General features: G+C 42.5%; 1 protein-coding gene across 5 annotated transcripts in view; it reads left to right on the forward strand.

Moving 5' to 3' along the window:
* YPEL2 (yippee like 2) overlaps window positions 1–7,661 on the forward strand; it is a 65,676-nt gene extending 58,015 nt beyond the window's left edge. For all 5 annotated transcript variants that reach the window (XM_023553530.2, XM_064271304.1, XM_064271303.1 and 2 more), the window contains one exon: window positions 2,988–7,661. In XM_023553530.2, coding sequence (XP_023409298.1) covers window positions 2,988–3,077 — 90 coding nt within the window. In that variant the 3' untranslated portion in view covers window positions 3,078–7,661. The remainder of the gene's footprint in view (window positions 1–2,987) is intronic.
* The last annotated feature ends 7,622 nt before the right edge of the window (window positions 7,662–15,283 follow it).

The raw sequence follows: 15,283 nt of genomic DNA on the forward strand, positions 1-15,283 counted from the left end.
AAAGATAAACCTAAGTTGGTTAGTTTTGTCTCCTCACTTGTGGTTCAAGTAAAGCAATTCACTCATTTGACAAACCTTTATTGAAAGCCTTGGACATGCCCAAGCCCTGGTCAGTGCTGGATATAGATATAAAGTGGATGAGATTCAGTTCTTGCCCTCAGGGTGTTTACAGTCACGGTGCCAGGGAGGAAGGTGACATGCTAAAGAGAAAACAACTTGACAAGTGTAGTGATATGCTTAGGACAAGAGGGAAACATCTAGGAAGGGCCATGTAAGAGCTTCCATCAGCCATTCCTCTGACTCCATGGCTAACTAGGAATGTCTGTCACCTTCTCTTCACTCATCTGATACATATTCATCACCTTGTTTACACCAGGCCCAATGCTTTGTTTTTCTTCTGTCACAGCAACCTTGTGAAGTAGGTGTAATTATCCCCATATTACAAATGAGTGAACGGGAAGTCTGAGTGGTTAAGTGATGCTTCCATCACTGGGAAGTGGGAGAGTCTGAATCCAAATCTAGTATGCTTCCTCCTGGAGTCCAGTTCTGACATTTTCAAGATGCCTGTGAAGCTTGGGGCTGTTGTCTTTTTGCTTAATAAAGATACCCTCGTTCTCCCAATTTTGCTTTCTTCTCCCCCTACCCTGAACACGCTAGTATGTGACAATAGGCATTATTCCTGACTCTTGTTCTTGTGTATGCGCACACACAGACACACAGCTGGGGAGTAATGAAGTGTCAGAGAAATTTCTGCTGAGCCCACAGCTCTCGTAGGTGTGTGGTGTGTTTGCACATTCTCATTTCCCCTCCAGTCCCCTCTCTACTTTGTGGAATGATTCTTTTCTCAAAGCAAGAGGCCCGAGTCTGAATTCTCTTTCTGAAACCGAAAGCCCCTGAGGTCTAGAGCAAGACACGCAGTTCATACAGATACTGCCCTACTATTGACTGTGGGATTTTGTTTCTAACTAATTCAGTAGACTCTGGAGGAAGAGCTGACATCCTCTGCTTGTGCACATGAGCCATGTGATGACTGCAATGACTGGTGTTTTTCAGATGATATACCAAGATGCTCTTATGTGAATATAACAGCTCCTTTATCCTGCACCTATGCAGAACTTAATTCTGTGGGGCTTATTAGCTGGGAGAGCCCACGATGTTGTAAGTTCAGAAGGGTAACCTGCCAGGTGGTTTGCATTGAGTTTTCCCTTGGGGGCTTGGCAGTCAGGTAGGTCCTGAGGGCTGCCAGCTTCTCCAGCCTGGAGTTTATACAGCACCTGTCTTTCCTGGAGAGAGACACTGCAGGAAAAGCAGGCTTAACACATCTGACATAGAAACAGCAAGATAAACGAAATAAAAAGGAGACTATTTGGCCTCACAGTACTTTGCTTCTCTTGCTAAATGCCTTTTCTCTAAGCATAACAAAGTATAGTTTAAAAGTATAAGGAGACTTTCCTGTGTTCCTAGAAACTGGTGGGAATGGCACAGAAACTTTATGTGGGTACATCTGTAGGGCACACTGCTGGTTAGCATCAGAAAGCAGAACACCCTAAGGTAATACATAGTCATGTGCTGCATAACATCTGTTCGGGCAATGTCCGACTGCATATATGTCTGTGGTCCCATAAGATTTTTTTAAAATTGTGCTTTAGATGAAGGTTAACAGGGCAAATTAGTTTCTCATCGAACAATCAATACAGGTATTGATTTGCTGCATTGGTTGCCAACCCCACAATGTGTCAAAACTCACCCCTTCTTGACCTTGGTTTCCCCATTACCAGCTTTCCTATCCCCGCTTGCCTTCTTGTCCTTGCAGCTGGGCTGGTGTGCTCATTTAGTCTCATTTTGTTTTATGGGCCTGTCTAATCTTTGGCTGAAGGGGGAACCTCAGGAGTGACTTCCGTACTGAGTTAAAAGGGTGCCTGCGGTAGAGTTCAGAAATCTTGATGGGAGAACGGGATGTAGCAGACGTAACTGGACATAGCAAACACAACAGCTTCCCACATACAACATGTGTATCTCATTTCTCTTACATACGAAGTGATTATGCTGCCAGGTATATAATGGTACAGTACATACATAACCTATAACACATAGGTTATAGCCATATAAACGCCTATGTTAGAGTGTTGTCACCTCTGTTTAATTTTCTTTAGAAAATATTACTGTGAAGTGCATCATGGCTCCCAAATGCTGCAAAACCAGTGCTAGTGGTAGCAGCAGCAAGAGGCATAGGAGAAGTATCAATTTCAAAGTAAAACAAAAGGTATCTCATATAGCCTTGCTAAGTATATAATATGGTGTTCACACAACATTGAAATCACGTAACATCCGATTTCATAGAACATATTGTGGCCGTTAGGTGTTGCATGACTGTGTGTGTGATATATCTATACATACACATATATGTATGTATATCTACACACACACAATTATTTGGCAATTATTTATTGAAGACCTGTGTGTCAGGCAGTCTTTTAGGCACTAGTGATACAGCAATGAGCAAAACATACGAAAATCTCTGCCTCTATTAAGTTTATATACTAGTAGTGGGAGACAGGCAATAAAGAAAATATATGCAGATTATAGTGTATGTTTGAAAGGGATAAAGTGCTTTGGGAAAAAGAAAGAAGGGAAAAGGGGCAGAGGGAGTTCTGGGGTGAAAGTTGTGATTTAAGGAGTATAGTTGGGAAAGACCTTGTTGAGATGGTGACATTTGAGCAAAGACTTGGCTGAGCAAATATCCTGCAGAAGTTTTGTTGTAATATTGAGAAAATCCTAGTGTTTTCTCCCTCCATTCTGCAGGTGAGTGAAGGGGACACGGAGTGCTTGATTGGTAGGAATTCTGTCAGTGAGTCTGGGTAAAACCGGGACCAGGCCTCAGTGGTCCTAACCCCTGTCATTGGCACTGCCTCTGCTTCTGTGCTACAAAAATCAGCTGCTTATCTTTCGTCATTCAACATCTTTTTTCTTTCCTCTCTGTTTTCTAGGAACATGCCTTTGAAAGCAGCCAGAAGTATAAAGAAGGCAAATACATCATTGAGTTAGCACACATGATCAAGGACAATGGCTGGGACTGATTGGAGAAGTCCCCCTAACCCAGTGTCCACGTGAACGCCATCCAACTGAACATTCTACCCAAGCGTGAGAGAGTGACTGAACACTTGGTTCCATCCATTTAGAGGCCTTGCCATCTGGGGCATCCTCCCACCCTGACGACATCTTTCTGGTGACTGGCCTCTAAATCGCTGTCTCTCTGTCTCTTTGCTTTGTATCTGTTTGTGAGTTGATCCTGGCTTCTCTCTCTGTTCTAGTGTTGGCTAAAAACAAAACAACAGAATGAACGGATGCCCGACTGCATGGCGGCAGCCCACCTTGATAGGGGTCCTAGGGTCCATGCAAGAGCTGCCCGATGGCCTCTTGTCAGGAGTGCAGTGGCACAGGGTTGAGAGGAAGGAGGAAAGGGGGAACCCTGAGGGTCCTGGGAGTAGGTAGGGGTGGGAGGGTGGAGGTAAGGACAAAATTGTGCTGCTCCTAGAGACCTGGTAATCTAGGCTTGAAATAACCAACTTGTCTAAAAGGACAAAAAGAAAAAAATACCTCATGAGTGCATTCTCTCTGACCAGAAGCTTCTGTTCCTGACACCAAATGTGCCAGGTTAGCAAATGAGCACAAGAAGTGGCCCTAATTCCAGCTGATGGGGCAAACCCCTGGTTCTCCTGGGCTGAGTTGGGGAGTGGCCTGGCAGCAATCAGTGACTCGGGTGAACCCAAATGGGTTTTGATGATTCTTAAGCCTCGCTGCGCCTCGAGGTTCCCTTCCTCTTTGCCTCTTCAGCCACTTTAGATGAGGGGAGAGGGGATTGCCATTTGTTATGGGTGCAAGATCCAAATATCCCAAAGGCTTTGACTGACAACCAAGTAAAATTGGTAATTAAGGACAGCAGGGAACAAAGGGGGCTGGAGTTTGGGAGCGCCCGCAGAAACAGCTCAGACATGGGGCCAGAAAACTAAAAAGTAAAACCAGTTAGCAATTCTGCCTGTTTGACCTTTTCTCTGACCCTTAATAAGAGCAATGTGGCAAGGAACGGGGTGTTGCAGGCAGTGCCTGAAATAGTTTAGATTCGAACCATTACAAGTTAGGTGCAGCTTTCTTCTTTGGGCATACATGGGCTTCAGTGGGGTCAGCAATTCTTTGTACATGGAGTTTTGGGTGTTTTTCTCCATTTCTATCACTGTAGATTGCGGAAAACATAAGCCCAAGGCTTTGAGCTTAGTGATAACCTGGCAGGTGGATTCTTCATGCCCCTAGTTCTTCGTAGACTTAAAATGTCTTATGTGGAGAAAAAGCTTCCGTCAGTGTGGCCCAGCAGCAGTGTCAAACTTCAGGTTACCAGTTCCCGTATTATGCATCCCACCCTCCACCGCCTCATCCAAACTTCATGATACTATGAAAGTAGAGAACAAATCCGTCTAAGGCTCATGAGAGAAAGAGGGGTTTGTTAGATTTAATCAACACCGTGAAGTGTGTTTTAAAGCAATCCAGCCAGCACACGGTGCATGATGGGAGACATATTTAACTGAGTTAATTTCATTTCTTAGGCTGAAAATATTATGCTAATATGTGTGTTAGATAATTCTCAGCATCTCGTTCTCTAAGTAGGCTGATCCTATAGGAAAGTTTACCTTAAAAGTCACAAAGGAGTGAATTTATGGAGACAAGAATCTGTGAAATTGATTATCCAAGATTAAAGCAGCCAGCCCAGAACATGTTCAGAATTGCTTCTGCAGCAGAACCCAGTTTTCACAGGGAGTGAGTCCATGGTGGAAATGCCTTTTTGTGTCTCTCTGTGCTGGTTACAAAATGGGAGACACAGGAAGGGTGTGGTCCTGCCCTGCTGTGACAGAGGGCAGGACTGACAGGAAGCAAGGTAGCTGCAGGTTAGTACTAGACTCCCTGCTGTAACACAAAAAGGAGTCCTAGAAGTAAAACTTTCTTCCCAAAGGTTTCTTGCCCAGATCTCCCTTGTGCTTTAGCAGCCCTGGAGATTGAGGAAGTAAGCTGTTCTCCCCACTTCACTGAGGTTCAGAAGAAGTATTTCATTTCTGCGCCCAGAGTAACAGTTCTTCTGGCTCCCAGGCTTCAAGATCTCAACAAAAAACATTTTCAACTTTCACATTCCCAAACTGGCTTGCCAACACAGAAATCATGGATTTCCCCCCTTCTCTATCTCCCCTGAAGGAAGCAGGCTTTGTTTATGAATTTTGATTAGCTCCTTTGCTCAGGGTAAGTCCAGACATTGATACTCCTTTCCATAAAAAGAAAATGGGGGTTAAATGTAGTGACAAATAGATACTGACATGGGATGCCCTAGAATTTTCAAGGGACAGAGAAGGAGACCAATATGCCACTGTGTTTCCTTGGGGATGGAGCCTCTGGCTGCTGCAGGATCAGAGCAGGCTCCATTCAGACCCTGATTCTGGTTTTATTCAATTAGTATCAATTGAGAATCCAATGGGTGCATGGCACCATATTTGGTGTGAGAGATCTGAGTAGGGTATTGTTTTTCTTGAAACTACAGGAAAGAAAAAATTCATTAGGCTTTCCCTTTGTGTCAGTGAAACCAAAAGTGCTTCTTTTAACTTCAGCTCCATTCACGGCTTGTTTATCTGAAGTCTAGCAGTATTGGAGGGGCCACAGCTGAGCGATGGAAATGCATCAACTCATGGCCTCAGTCAGTTCATTCTTTAATTTCCTCACCAAATTATCAACTCAGAGCATAACCAAAGACCTCGTCCATTCACCCCTGGTAGGTTCAAGGAATTGGAGTATGTTTGGGTAGGGGGAAGGGGGACAGGGAAAAGGGAAAGAGAGAGCTGAGAAGGGAAAAGGCATGAAGTCTTATACCTCAGCCAGCAGCTGCCTTCATTTTGAACTGAAGTCCAGCTGGCAGACTCTCTGTCTATCTAGTTCCATCTCCCCTGTGCCACCCTAGGTTGTATGGCCTTGGCTGCCATGGATAACAACTAGATCCCCAGGGGATATTAGTCTCTGGCTGCTGGTGGGTTGATTTGACATGAATCAAGATATAGCTGAACTTGATGCCCCCAGTTCTCAGCTGGGCCTGACCAGGTACTGCCCTAGCTCCTATCACAGGAAGATCACTAACGTCAATTTGCACTGGTGGACCAGCGTGTGCAAAAGAGGTGTCCCCTTTATAAAAAGATTTTCAAGTTGATATATATAAACAGTTGCTTGTGAAATATACTTTTGTAAATAATATTTAATTTTTTAAATAATATATTTGGTGCTGTTTTCTCAGATCCCCTGAGAGCACTTTTTATTTTCGTTTGTAAATTCTATGGTTTCCTCTGCATTTCTTGAAGTACATTTTAAGGGAAACAGTTATCACCAATAAACTTTTTATTTTTTAAAGGTCTATCATTTTAGTCAGGACCGAGGCAATAAAACACTGCCTCGCTGCATTTTTTTCCAGTGGAACAGACTCTGCAGTACATTACCAGGTTGAGAGGTGAAATATTTCCTTGCACCAGTATTGGCTAGAAAAGAAAATAAATAAAATCAAGTAAACTTAGTAACAACTTTGAGTGATTCTTCTTGTTGGGAGAAATTTCCAACTAAGTGGAATCTTGTTTTTTATTGTGTGTGTGTGTGAGGGGGGAAAAAAAGCGCTTTGGATTGTGCCTCCTGTTTTTCTCTTTTTACTGGGGACACTAACTACAGTTTACACTGCGTGCGCATACAGTTTTTCTTCCCTTTCCCTCGGGTTGTTTTTTGTTTCTGAGTGGACCAACAGCACAAACCGTGAGGTTTTTGTTTTCCTGAGCAGGGAGCTGTTGCTGATTTGCTCTGTTTTCTTTCTCTGTGTGCTCAACTTCTACAAGCTGTAAAGGAAGTATGTTGTTTGAAAGATCAAGCAGAGTCAAGTCTCTGCTTCTCACTGAGATGTGTGTTAATTATGAATCCCAGGGCTTCAGTTGTTTTAGAAGCTACATCATGTTAAACTTTAACTGGCTTGAGTTGAAAGACCGTTAATAAAAAATACACATACCTTGTAGGTAAATAAGCTTTTTTTTTTTTTAAGATCAGATTGCCTCAGGTTCAGGAAAGAGGCTGGGAAATCAAATCTTGAACACAATCAACTTCCATATTTTAATAGAATCTGCTTCAAATGAGAAAACTTGCTAGTGGTCTAGGTAGAGGAAAGAGATGTTTAATTTTTAAAACAAAAGTACAGTCATGAAATCTACTGACAGTGAAAGGTGAAACCAAGAAAGAACCAAGAATTACCAAACTCTATCTGCCCCTATGTTTTTGTATAACATTTTGGTGAAAGTGGGAGTCAGTTCCCTTTTTCCAACCTGCAGAGACTATCTTTCAATACAGAATCTATTTATGCTTGTGTTTACAAACAGGAATTGTTGGGTTTGGGGTTGGGTTTTTTTTTTTTTTTTTTTTTTTGGCATTTTTCAGGTCACTTTGCTTCAGTAACAAAGAAAATTGTTTTCAAATAATTTGTCTTCACCTTTTCCTGTATTTGTACATAGTGATTCAGTATTAGAGAAAAGTGCATTGTTTCTGTCATATTTCCAATCTGTGTTGGTGCTCATTTGAGAAAATAAAGTTTTCAAATATTAACTCTTTGGAGGACTCATCTGTCATCTTTGACCTAGCCTGTTTTATCTTGGTATTTAACATTGAAAGTGCTGACGGGCCTGCAGGAGGTTATCTAGTTTAACTCAGTTCACAGATCTGTCACCTGAGACCCTAAGGGGTTATTCTCTCCAAGGTCAGCCAGCCAATTAATGACTAAAAATCAGGTCTCTTCGCTTATCAGCAAATGCCTCTCCTTACTTAAGCTATCAGAAACCCATGAGTTCTGTTTTCTAAACTCCGTATTCTGCAAGTTTATTCTGATGACATCATTTTTTTTTTTTTTATGGAGATAGGATTGCATTGAGTGTGGGGCAGGGGAAAGACATAAACAACAAAGTCATGCCAAAAGGGGGTAGTGCAGCTGACCCAAGCCAGGGTATTTTCAGTCACCTCATAAATTTTTTTCATAAGCACACAAAAGCTGGAATAGGGAAAACTGCAGAAGAATTGATGCATTTGAATCATGATGTTGGCAAAGAATATTGAATATACCATGGACAAATCTGTTTTGGAAGAAGTATAGCTAGAATGCTCCTTAGAGGTGATAATGGTGAAACTTTGTCTTGCTTACTTTGGGCATGTTATCAGGAGGGGCCAGTCCCTGGAGAAAGACACCATTCTTGGTAAAGTGGAGGGTCAGCAAAAAAGAGGAAGACCCTCAACAAGATGGATTGACACAGTGGCTGCAACAATGGGCTGACACATACCTACTATTGTGAGTGTAGTGCAGGACCAGGCAACATTTAGTTTTGTTATACATAGAGTCACTATGAGTCAGAACTGACTTGACATCACCTAACAACAACAACAACAATCATCTCTGAATGATTGGCTAACAAAAAAAAAAGGAGATGAATATTCACAGTTATATGGAAAAATTGTCTTCAACTAATATTTTTGAGCATTTTATTAGATTCCAGACACTGGGTGAGGCAATGGATATATGGCATCTGAAATGCAGTGGGAAGTGAGACCATCCAGTTGACTGTTACCTTGGTCAGCTCACAGACTCATAGAGACCCTATATGACAGAGTATAACTGCCCCATAGGGTTTCCTAGGCTGTAATCTTTATGGGAGGAGCCTTGGTAGTGCAGTAGTTAAAATGCTTGGCTACTAACCGAAAGGTCGGTGGTTTGAACCAACCAGCTGCTTTGTAGGAGAAAGATGTAGCAGTTGGTTTCTGTAAGGGTATACAGCCATGGAAACCCTATGAAGCCATTCTACTTTGTCCTATAGGGTCACGGTGAGTCAGATTCGACTTGATGTTAGTGGGTTTAGGTTTTGGGAATCTATGGGAGGAGATTGCCAGGTCTTTTATTCCAAAGAGTGGCTGGTGGGTTTGAACCATCAACCTTTTGGTTAGCAGCCAAGTGCTTAACCACTGTCCCACAGAGCTCCATAGGGTTTCCAAGGAGCTCCTGGTGGATTTGAACTGCCACCCCTTTGGTTAGCAGCCATAGTAGCTCTTAACCACTATGCCACCAAGGTTTCTTTGGTCTGCTAGACCATTGCTATTCAAAGTGTGTCCCTGGGAGTTGCTTAGAAGTGCAGAAGCTTGGGCTCCAACCTAGACTTACTGAATCAGAATCTGTAGTTCAGTGAGATCATCAGGTGATTCTTATGCACCTTAAAGTTTGAGATGCACTGAGCTAGATGCTTCATTCAGCATTTGGAAGATCCCCTCTCAATTCCTCTTAAGCTGTGCGCTTAGACAGCAGTGGGAAGTGACTCTTAAATTCTAAAATGGTGCATTGAGGCCAAGGGTCCCAAGTGGCCGAAACTCAGTGCAGAAACACACGTTTCAGAGGAATTCATCCTATGAGGAGGGTAAAATCTGAAGTCCAAGCATCAGACAGTAAGGTGTAGTCAAAATTATTCTTGATCCCTGTTTCTTCAGTTAAGCGCGAGAAGGAGTTGACTTGTTTTGCGGACCATGTTGTAAAAGGAAAACAGCTGCTGCTGAGAACTCCGACTCATGGCAGCCTTATGTACAACAGCAATACGCAAGCCACCACAGTATGAAAAAAGTGGTGTGAAAAACATAGGTAACCTTAAATCCAGAATCAGTCTCTGTGCAAGGAACTATTGGATCATGCCCTGAGAGGCAGGTGGTGGAAAGACTACTTGGAGAAAAGGCAGATTCAGATCTCCTATCACACATTTCAGGGTAGAGGTCCACTGAGTAGTTTTGCCCACAGAATTTCAATTACTGATCTGTACTTTTTTTTTTTCCTGGGCAATAACAGGTGAATTCCCGTAAGTTAAATGCCTGGTTGAAAGCAGCTCCACTGTCCCAGATATTTGGGGTTTGCAAGTGGAGACCATCGTGGTTTTAGAGTGATGGTGGGCTGTCGCGTTCTCGTCCCTCTCTTGCCTGTCGGGGATAGTTCTGCAATGAGGATGTGCAAGGTTTCTTTGTGGCTCTGTTTAACATGCTTAAGCTTCAAGAAAAGAGTACCTTTGAAGCTGGCCTTTTGTCAGGCAAGAAAAGCATATGGAAGAGAATATATGGGTTTAAGGCACAGTTTACAGAGGAGCCCTGTTTTCATAATGGATTACACCCTTGCTTAGAGTAAAGGAAAGGGCAAAGCCCTTTTTGCTATCCACATGGTGTGGTTTCAAGAGCCAGACAGATCTTGATTTGTTCCTGCCTACAGCTCTTTTGGCACAAGTGGTTAAGAGCTTGGCTGCTAATCAAAAGCCCAGCAGTTCCAATTCACCAGCCACTCCTTGGAAACCCTATGGGGACAGTTCTACCTTGTCCTATAGGGTTGCAATGAGTCGGAATCGACTTGATGGCAATGGATTCGAGTTACAGCTCTTTGGGCAAATTGTTTGACCTTATTAAGCCTCAGCTTTCAAATCTGTAAAGTGTTTTTTAAAAAAGGCTAGTGACAAAGGCTCATGACACCTTACCTGGCACATATGCAGTCAGTGAATGGTAGTTGCCATTATAATTAGTCTTTATCTGTAATAAACCAAAAAATCAAACCCACTACCGTCGAGGCGATTCCGACTCATAGTAACCCTATAGGACAGAGTAGAACTGCCCCATAGAGTTTCCAAAGAGTGCCTGGCAGATTTGAACTGCCGACCTCTTGGTTAGCAGCTGTAGCACTTAACCACTATGCCACCAGGGTTTCCTATCTGTAATAGTTATCATTATTCCCAGTAATAGGCTTTTAAAAGCCTATTTCTTGTAAAGTTCCCTGGGTGGTACAAAAGGAAAAAAACTACTAAAGGGTGGCAGTTTGAACCCACCCAGTGGCACCACAGAAAGAAAGGCCTGGTGCTCTGCTTCTGTAAAGATTACAGCCAAGAAAACCCTATAGAACAGTTCTACTGTATAACAAACACATGGGGTCACCATGAATTGGAATCAACAGCAACAGGTTTTTTAATCCCCGTAAAACAGAAAATCCCTTTCCTACTTCCCATGAATTTCTACCCCCCTGTCTGGACCCAGTTACAGTTGACTTTTATTTGTCCTTGAGTAGATTATCTTCTTCATGTGACCTGTTTTGCTTCAGTGGATGTTCCTGTTATCAGTTCTTTCTTGTTTGCCTTTTGCCTACAGGGACAAGAGGAAAAAACATGTAGGAGACAGTCTCAAGCCAGCAATCCTTGGGTCCTCACCCTTCCAAGCTCTTACACCCACAGTGGCTCTCCAGGAGAGCAGTCTGAAAGACCAGGAGGGGAGACCACTAATACACATTGAGTACCTGGTTTGTGCCAGACCCTGTGTTGGATGCTTTGCCCATGTGACCTTACTTAGGATCCTTGCAGTGAGGTACTCATTCTTGCAATGAGTTACGTTACACTTGTCATCCTAGGAATCCTTACCACCCTGTGGGAAAGCAATGACAAATGCTTATTATCTCCATTTTGTAAAAAAACTGAGGTTTTTCAAGGTTTTTACTGCTGGTGATAAGGTCAGAAATCATACTCAAGCTTACATGACTTCAAAGGCCTGTGTTTTCCCCCCTAGCCACATTCCAGATACCGACTACCCTCGTCCTCCAGCATTGTTAATTCTGGTGTGGCTTCACATGATACTTTCCCAGTTGGCCCTTGATTGCTTAATAAATAATGGCTCACAAAAGGTGGAAACAACCTAAATGTCCATCAACAGATGAATGGATAAACAAAACGTACATACATACCATGGAATATTACTCAGCCATAAAGAGAAATGAAGTCTTGATACATGCTACAACATGGCTGAACCTTGAAAACATTATGCTAAGTGAAATAAGTCAGTCACAAAAGAACAACTATTGTACGACCTCACTCATACGAAATAGCTAGAATAGGCAAATGTATAGAGACCAAAGTTGATTAGTAGTTAACAGGAAGGGTGGGGGAAGGGGGAGTCACTTAGGAAGCACTGAGTTTCCATTTATAGTGATGGAAAAGTTGACAACAGACAATGGTGATGGTTGCACAACATGATTAATGTAATTGATGTCACTAAATTGTGCATGTGAAAAATATTAAACTGGCAAATGTGTTATTTGTGTTTTTACAACAAGAGATAAGGGCTTAGAGAATGAAAATTAACATAAGACAGCTACAAAAGTCAGTGCTACCTGGAAAGTATCACGTATTCCATAAGCTGGGCTTTGTTGTTGGTTTTTAATGCTCTGTGATGGATTACATGTGTAATCCTCGGCACCCCTTCCATTAATAGTAGATGCTTAATAAATGCTTGATGGACACTGAATTAATGTGATCGTGAAGACTTAACAGTTTGTCCTAATCTTGTTTAAGGCAATAGGATGCTAAAGAGGGAAATGGAGTAGAGGTTAGTGTGAAATGTTTCCTACATAAGGTTAAATGGTTACACCATTAACGATCAGTTTATTGTTTGTATTTATTTATTCAACAAGATTTTTTTTAATTGTGCTTCAGGGGTAAGTTTACAGAGCAAAATAGTTTCTCATTAAACAGTTAAACACAAATTGTTTTCGTGACATTGGTTGGCAACCCCGTGATGTGTCAACACCCTCCCCTTCTCTGCCGCAGGTTCCCTGTTTCCATTTGTCCAGTTTTCCTGTCCCTTCCTGCCTTCTCATCTTTGCTTTTGGGCAGGTGTGCCCATTAGCCTCCTGTGCATGAATTGATCTTTGAAGCCCATTCCTCACTTGTGTTATTGTTGGCCCTATAGACCTGTCTAATCTTTGGTTGATGGGTGAACCTCATGAGTGACTTTAGTACTGAGTTAAAAGGGTGTACAGAGGCCATACTCTCAGGGTTTCTCTAATCTCTGTAAGATCAGCAAGCCTGCTCTTTTTTTGTGTGAATTTCAATTTTGTTCTACATTTTTTCTCCCGTGTTTTGACATCTGTTGTGTGCCTAGTCTACTACGGAACTAACCCCAGGGAGCAGGAAGTCAGCAGTACTATGTAGAGTGGCAGAACAAAATGGTTACTTGGCCCTCTCCACTGTTGACCAAATCTCTGGCCACATCAGCCAAGACCCTCACACTGGACCCTCATAAGCAGCTGCTTTCTGCAAAAGCAATTGCTCTTAAGTGTTTTCATCTGAACCCAATTAGTGGCTCATGTCCTAGAGCAGAGTACAGGGCAGACTCTGGAAGCAGAGCACTTGGGTTCAAATACTGGTTTCCCTTAGTAAAAAGATAATCTGTGCAAAGGATTCCACCCAGTGCCTGGCACATAGTAAGGAGTCAATATTAATAGAGTTGTTTTTATTACAGATCACTCCATCTATTTTGAATTGGGAGTGGGATGGAGAGAAGTATTAGATTTGCTCTTTCTATACATCATTTCATCTTAGAAGAAGAAGTACAGCCAGAATGCTCCTTAGAGGCAAGGATAGCGAGACTGCGTCTTACATACTTTGAACATGTTGTCAGGAGGGATCAGTCCCTGGAGAAGGACATCATGCTTGGCAGAGTACAGGGTCAGCGGAAAAAGAGGAAGACCCTCAACGAGGTGGATTGACACAGTGGCTGCAACAATGAGCTCAAGCATAACAACGATTGTAAGGATGGCTCAGGACCAGGCAGTGTTCCGTTCTGTTGTGCATAGGGTCGCTACGAGTAGGAACTGACTCAACGGCTCCTAACAACAACAACGTACATCATTTGTTTAATATTTATAACAATCCTATGATGCAAATATTATCCCCATTTTATAGAGGAGGAAACTGGCCCATGTGCATAAACAACATGCCCAAGGTCCTAAACTGGAAGAGCTGGGATTTTAGCTCTTGTTCTGATTCTGAAACTCATGCCCTATCTGCTGATCCAGTCCACCATCCAGGAAATGGAAATACCTATCAAATAGGAACCTATCTGGCAGATCTGACTAAGCACACACCCAAAATGCCATGGCTGTTTTATTTTTTAACATTTTATTTTTTTTTATGAAATGGAAGCCCTGACTTTTCAAATATTGGAAACACGGATCTTAGAACTGAGGTATGTTATACCTTTATTCACAGGCTCTCAGGCCTGTTGATTGTTGTTGTCTTTTGAGGGGGAAAAAAAAGTGTTGCTTTCAGTTGTTTGGACTGATTAAAAAGATAAAAGTCCCAAAACTTGCCCATGCTAAAGCAACTAAGGTATCCTAACATATGACAACATCTCTATGGGGTCCAACAGTAACTCTCTAGGCACCTCAAACAGCCAAGGATAAAAAGTTCATGTCGCGTGAAGATATTTCTAATGCCCAAGTGATGTGGGGTCATTTTAATGAGAAGCTGAAGCCGAATTTTTCAAAGTGTTTGTGAATTATTTGAAGGGTATGACAGAACTATTGAGTTGCATTTATTTTGAGTTGAAATAATGTTAAGGATTTATCCCAAGCTCATGAGTTTAGAAATTAGCAGGGTCAAGGGGAAAGAACGTTGGCTCTGGAGTTGGACAGATGGGAATTTGAAGCCTGGCTGCATGCTTTTACATTCTTCACTTTGAGGAAGTCCCTGCCATTCTCAGGACTAGCTTCCATCATCTGTAAATAGAGGATACGAGCAACCTGAATAAGTATTTTGAGAATCAAATAATAGCCATAAAGTGCCTAACATTACCCAGTACAAATAGGCCTTAGCAAGTGTCACTTGCCTTTCTCTTTGTTGAGTGAATTGAGCTCATTATGATGGACACTTCTCCTAACCACACAGGCTATTTAAGATCCAGTGCTCATCCCTCTAACCCCTCTACAGAGGAGACAGACACCCAGAGAGGTTAAGTAACCAGCCCTAGGTCATGGGCTTGGTAGGTAGCAGAATGGAACTCGAATGCAGTGTACCTAGGCAATCAGGTTAGCGCTCCCTGCGCTGTGCTACTTGCTTTTACTTTTAGAGGAGAGTGTGTAGTCTATGGAATGAAAAAGGAAGGGCATCAACAAGAGAAATTTCCTTGAATTTTAGGATCATGTTTGAAATTTTTATGGTAACCATATTTGGTGGTCTTTGGTAAAGCTAAATTTGCTTCTTATACTTGCACCCTGATCTTGTATGCTGGAGAGGAAGTAGAATGCTCTCCGACTCTCCTCCCCAGCCTCCCCTGGACTGCCCACCTCAAGTTCTGAGCCATTTCAGAGTGGCACTGTGCAAGCACAGCAACAAAGTAGTCGAATCAA

Source organism: Loxodonta africana, chromosome 18, assembly GCF_030014295.1.
Source record: "Loxodonta africana isolate mLoxAfr1 chromosome 18, mLoxAfr1.hap2, whole genome shotgun sequence".
In the NCBI taxonomy this organism is placed as follows: Eukaryota; Metazoa; Chordata; class Mammalia; order Proboscidea; family Elephantidae; genus Loxodonta; species Loxodonta africana.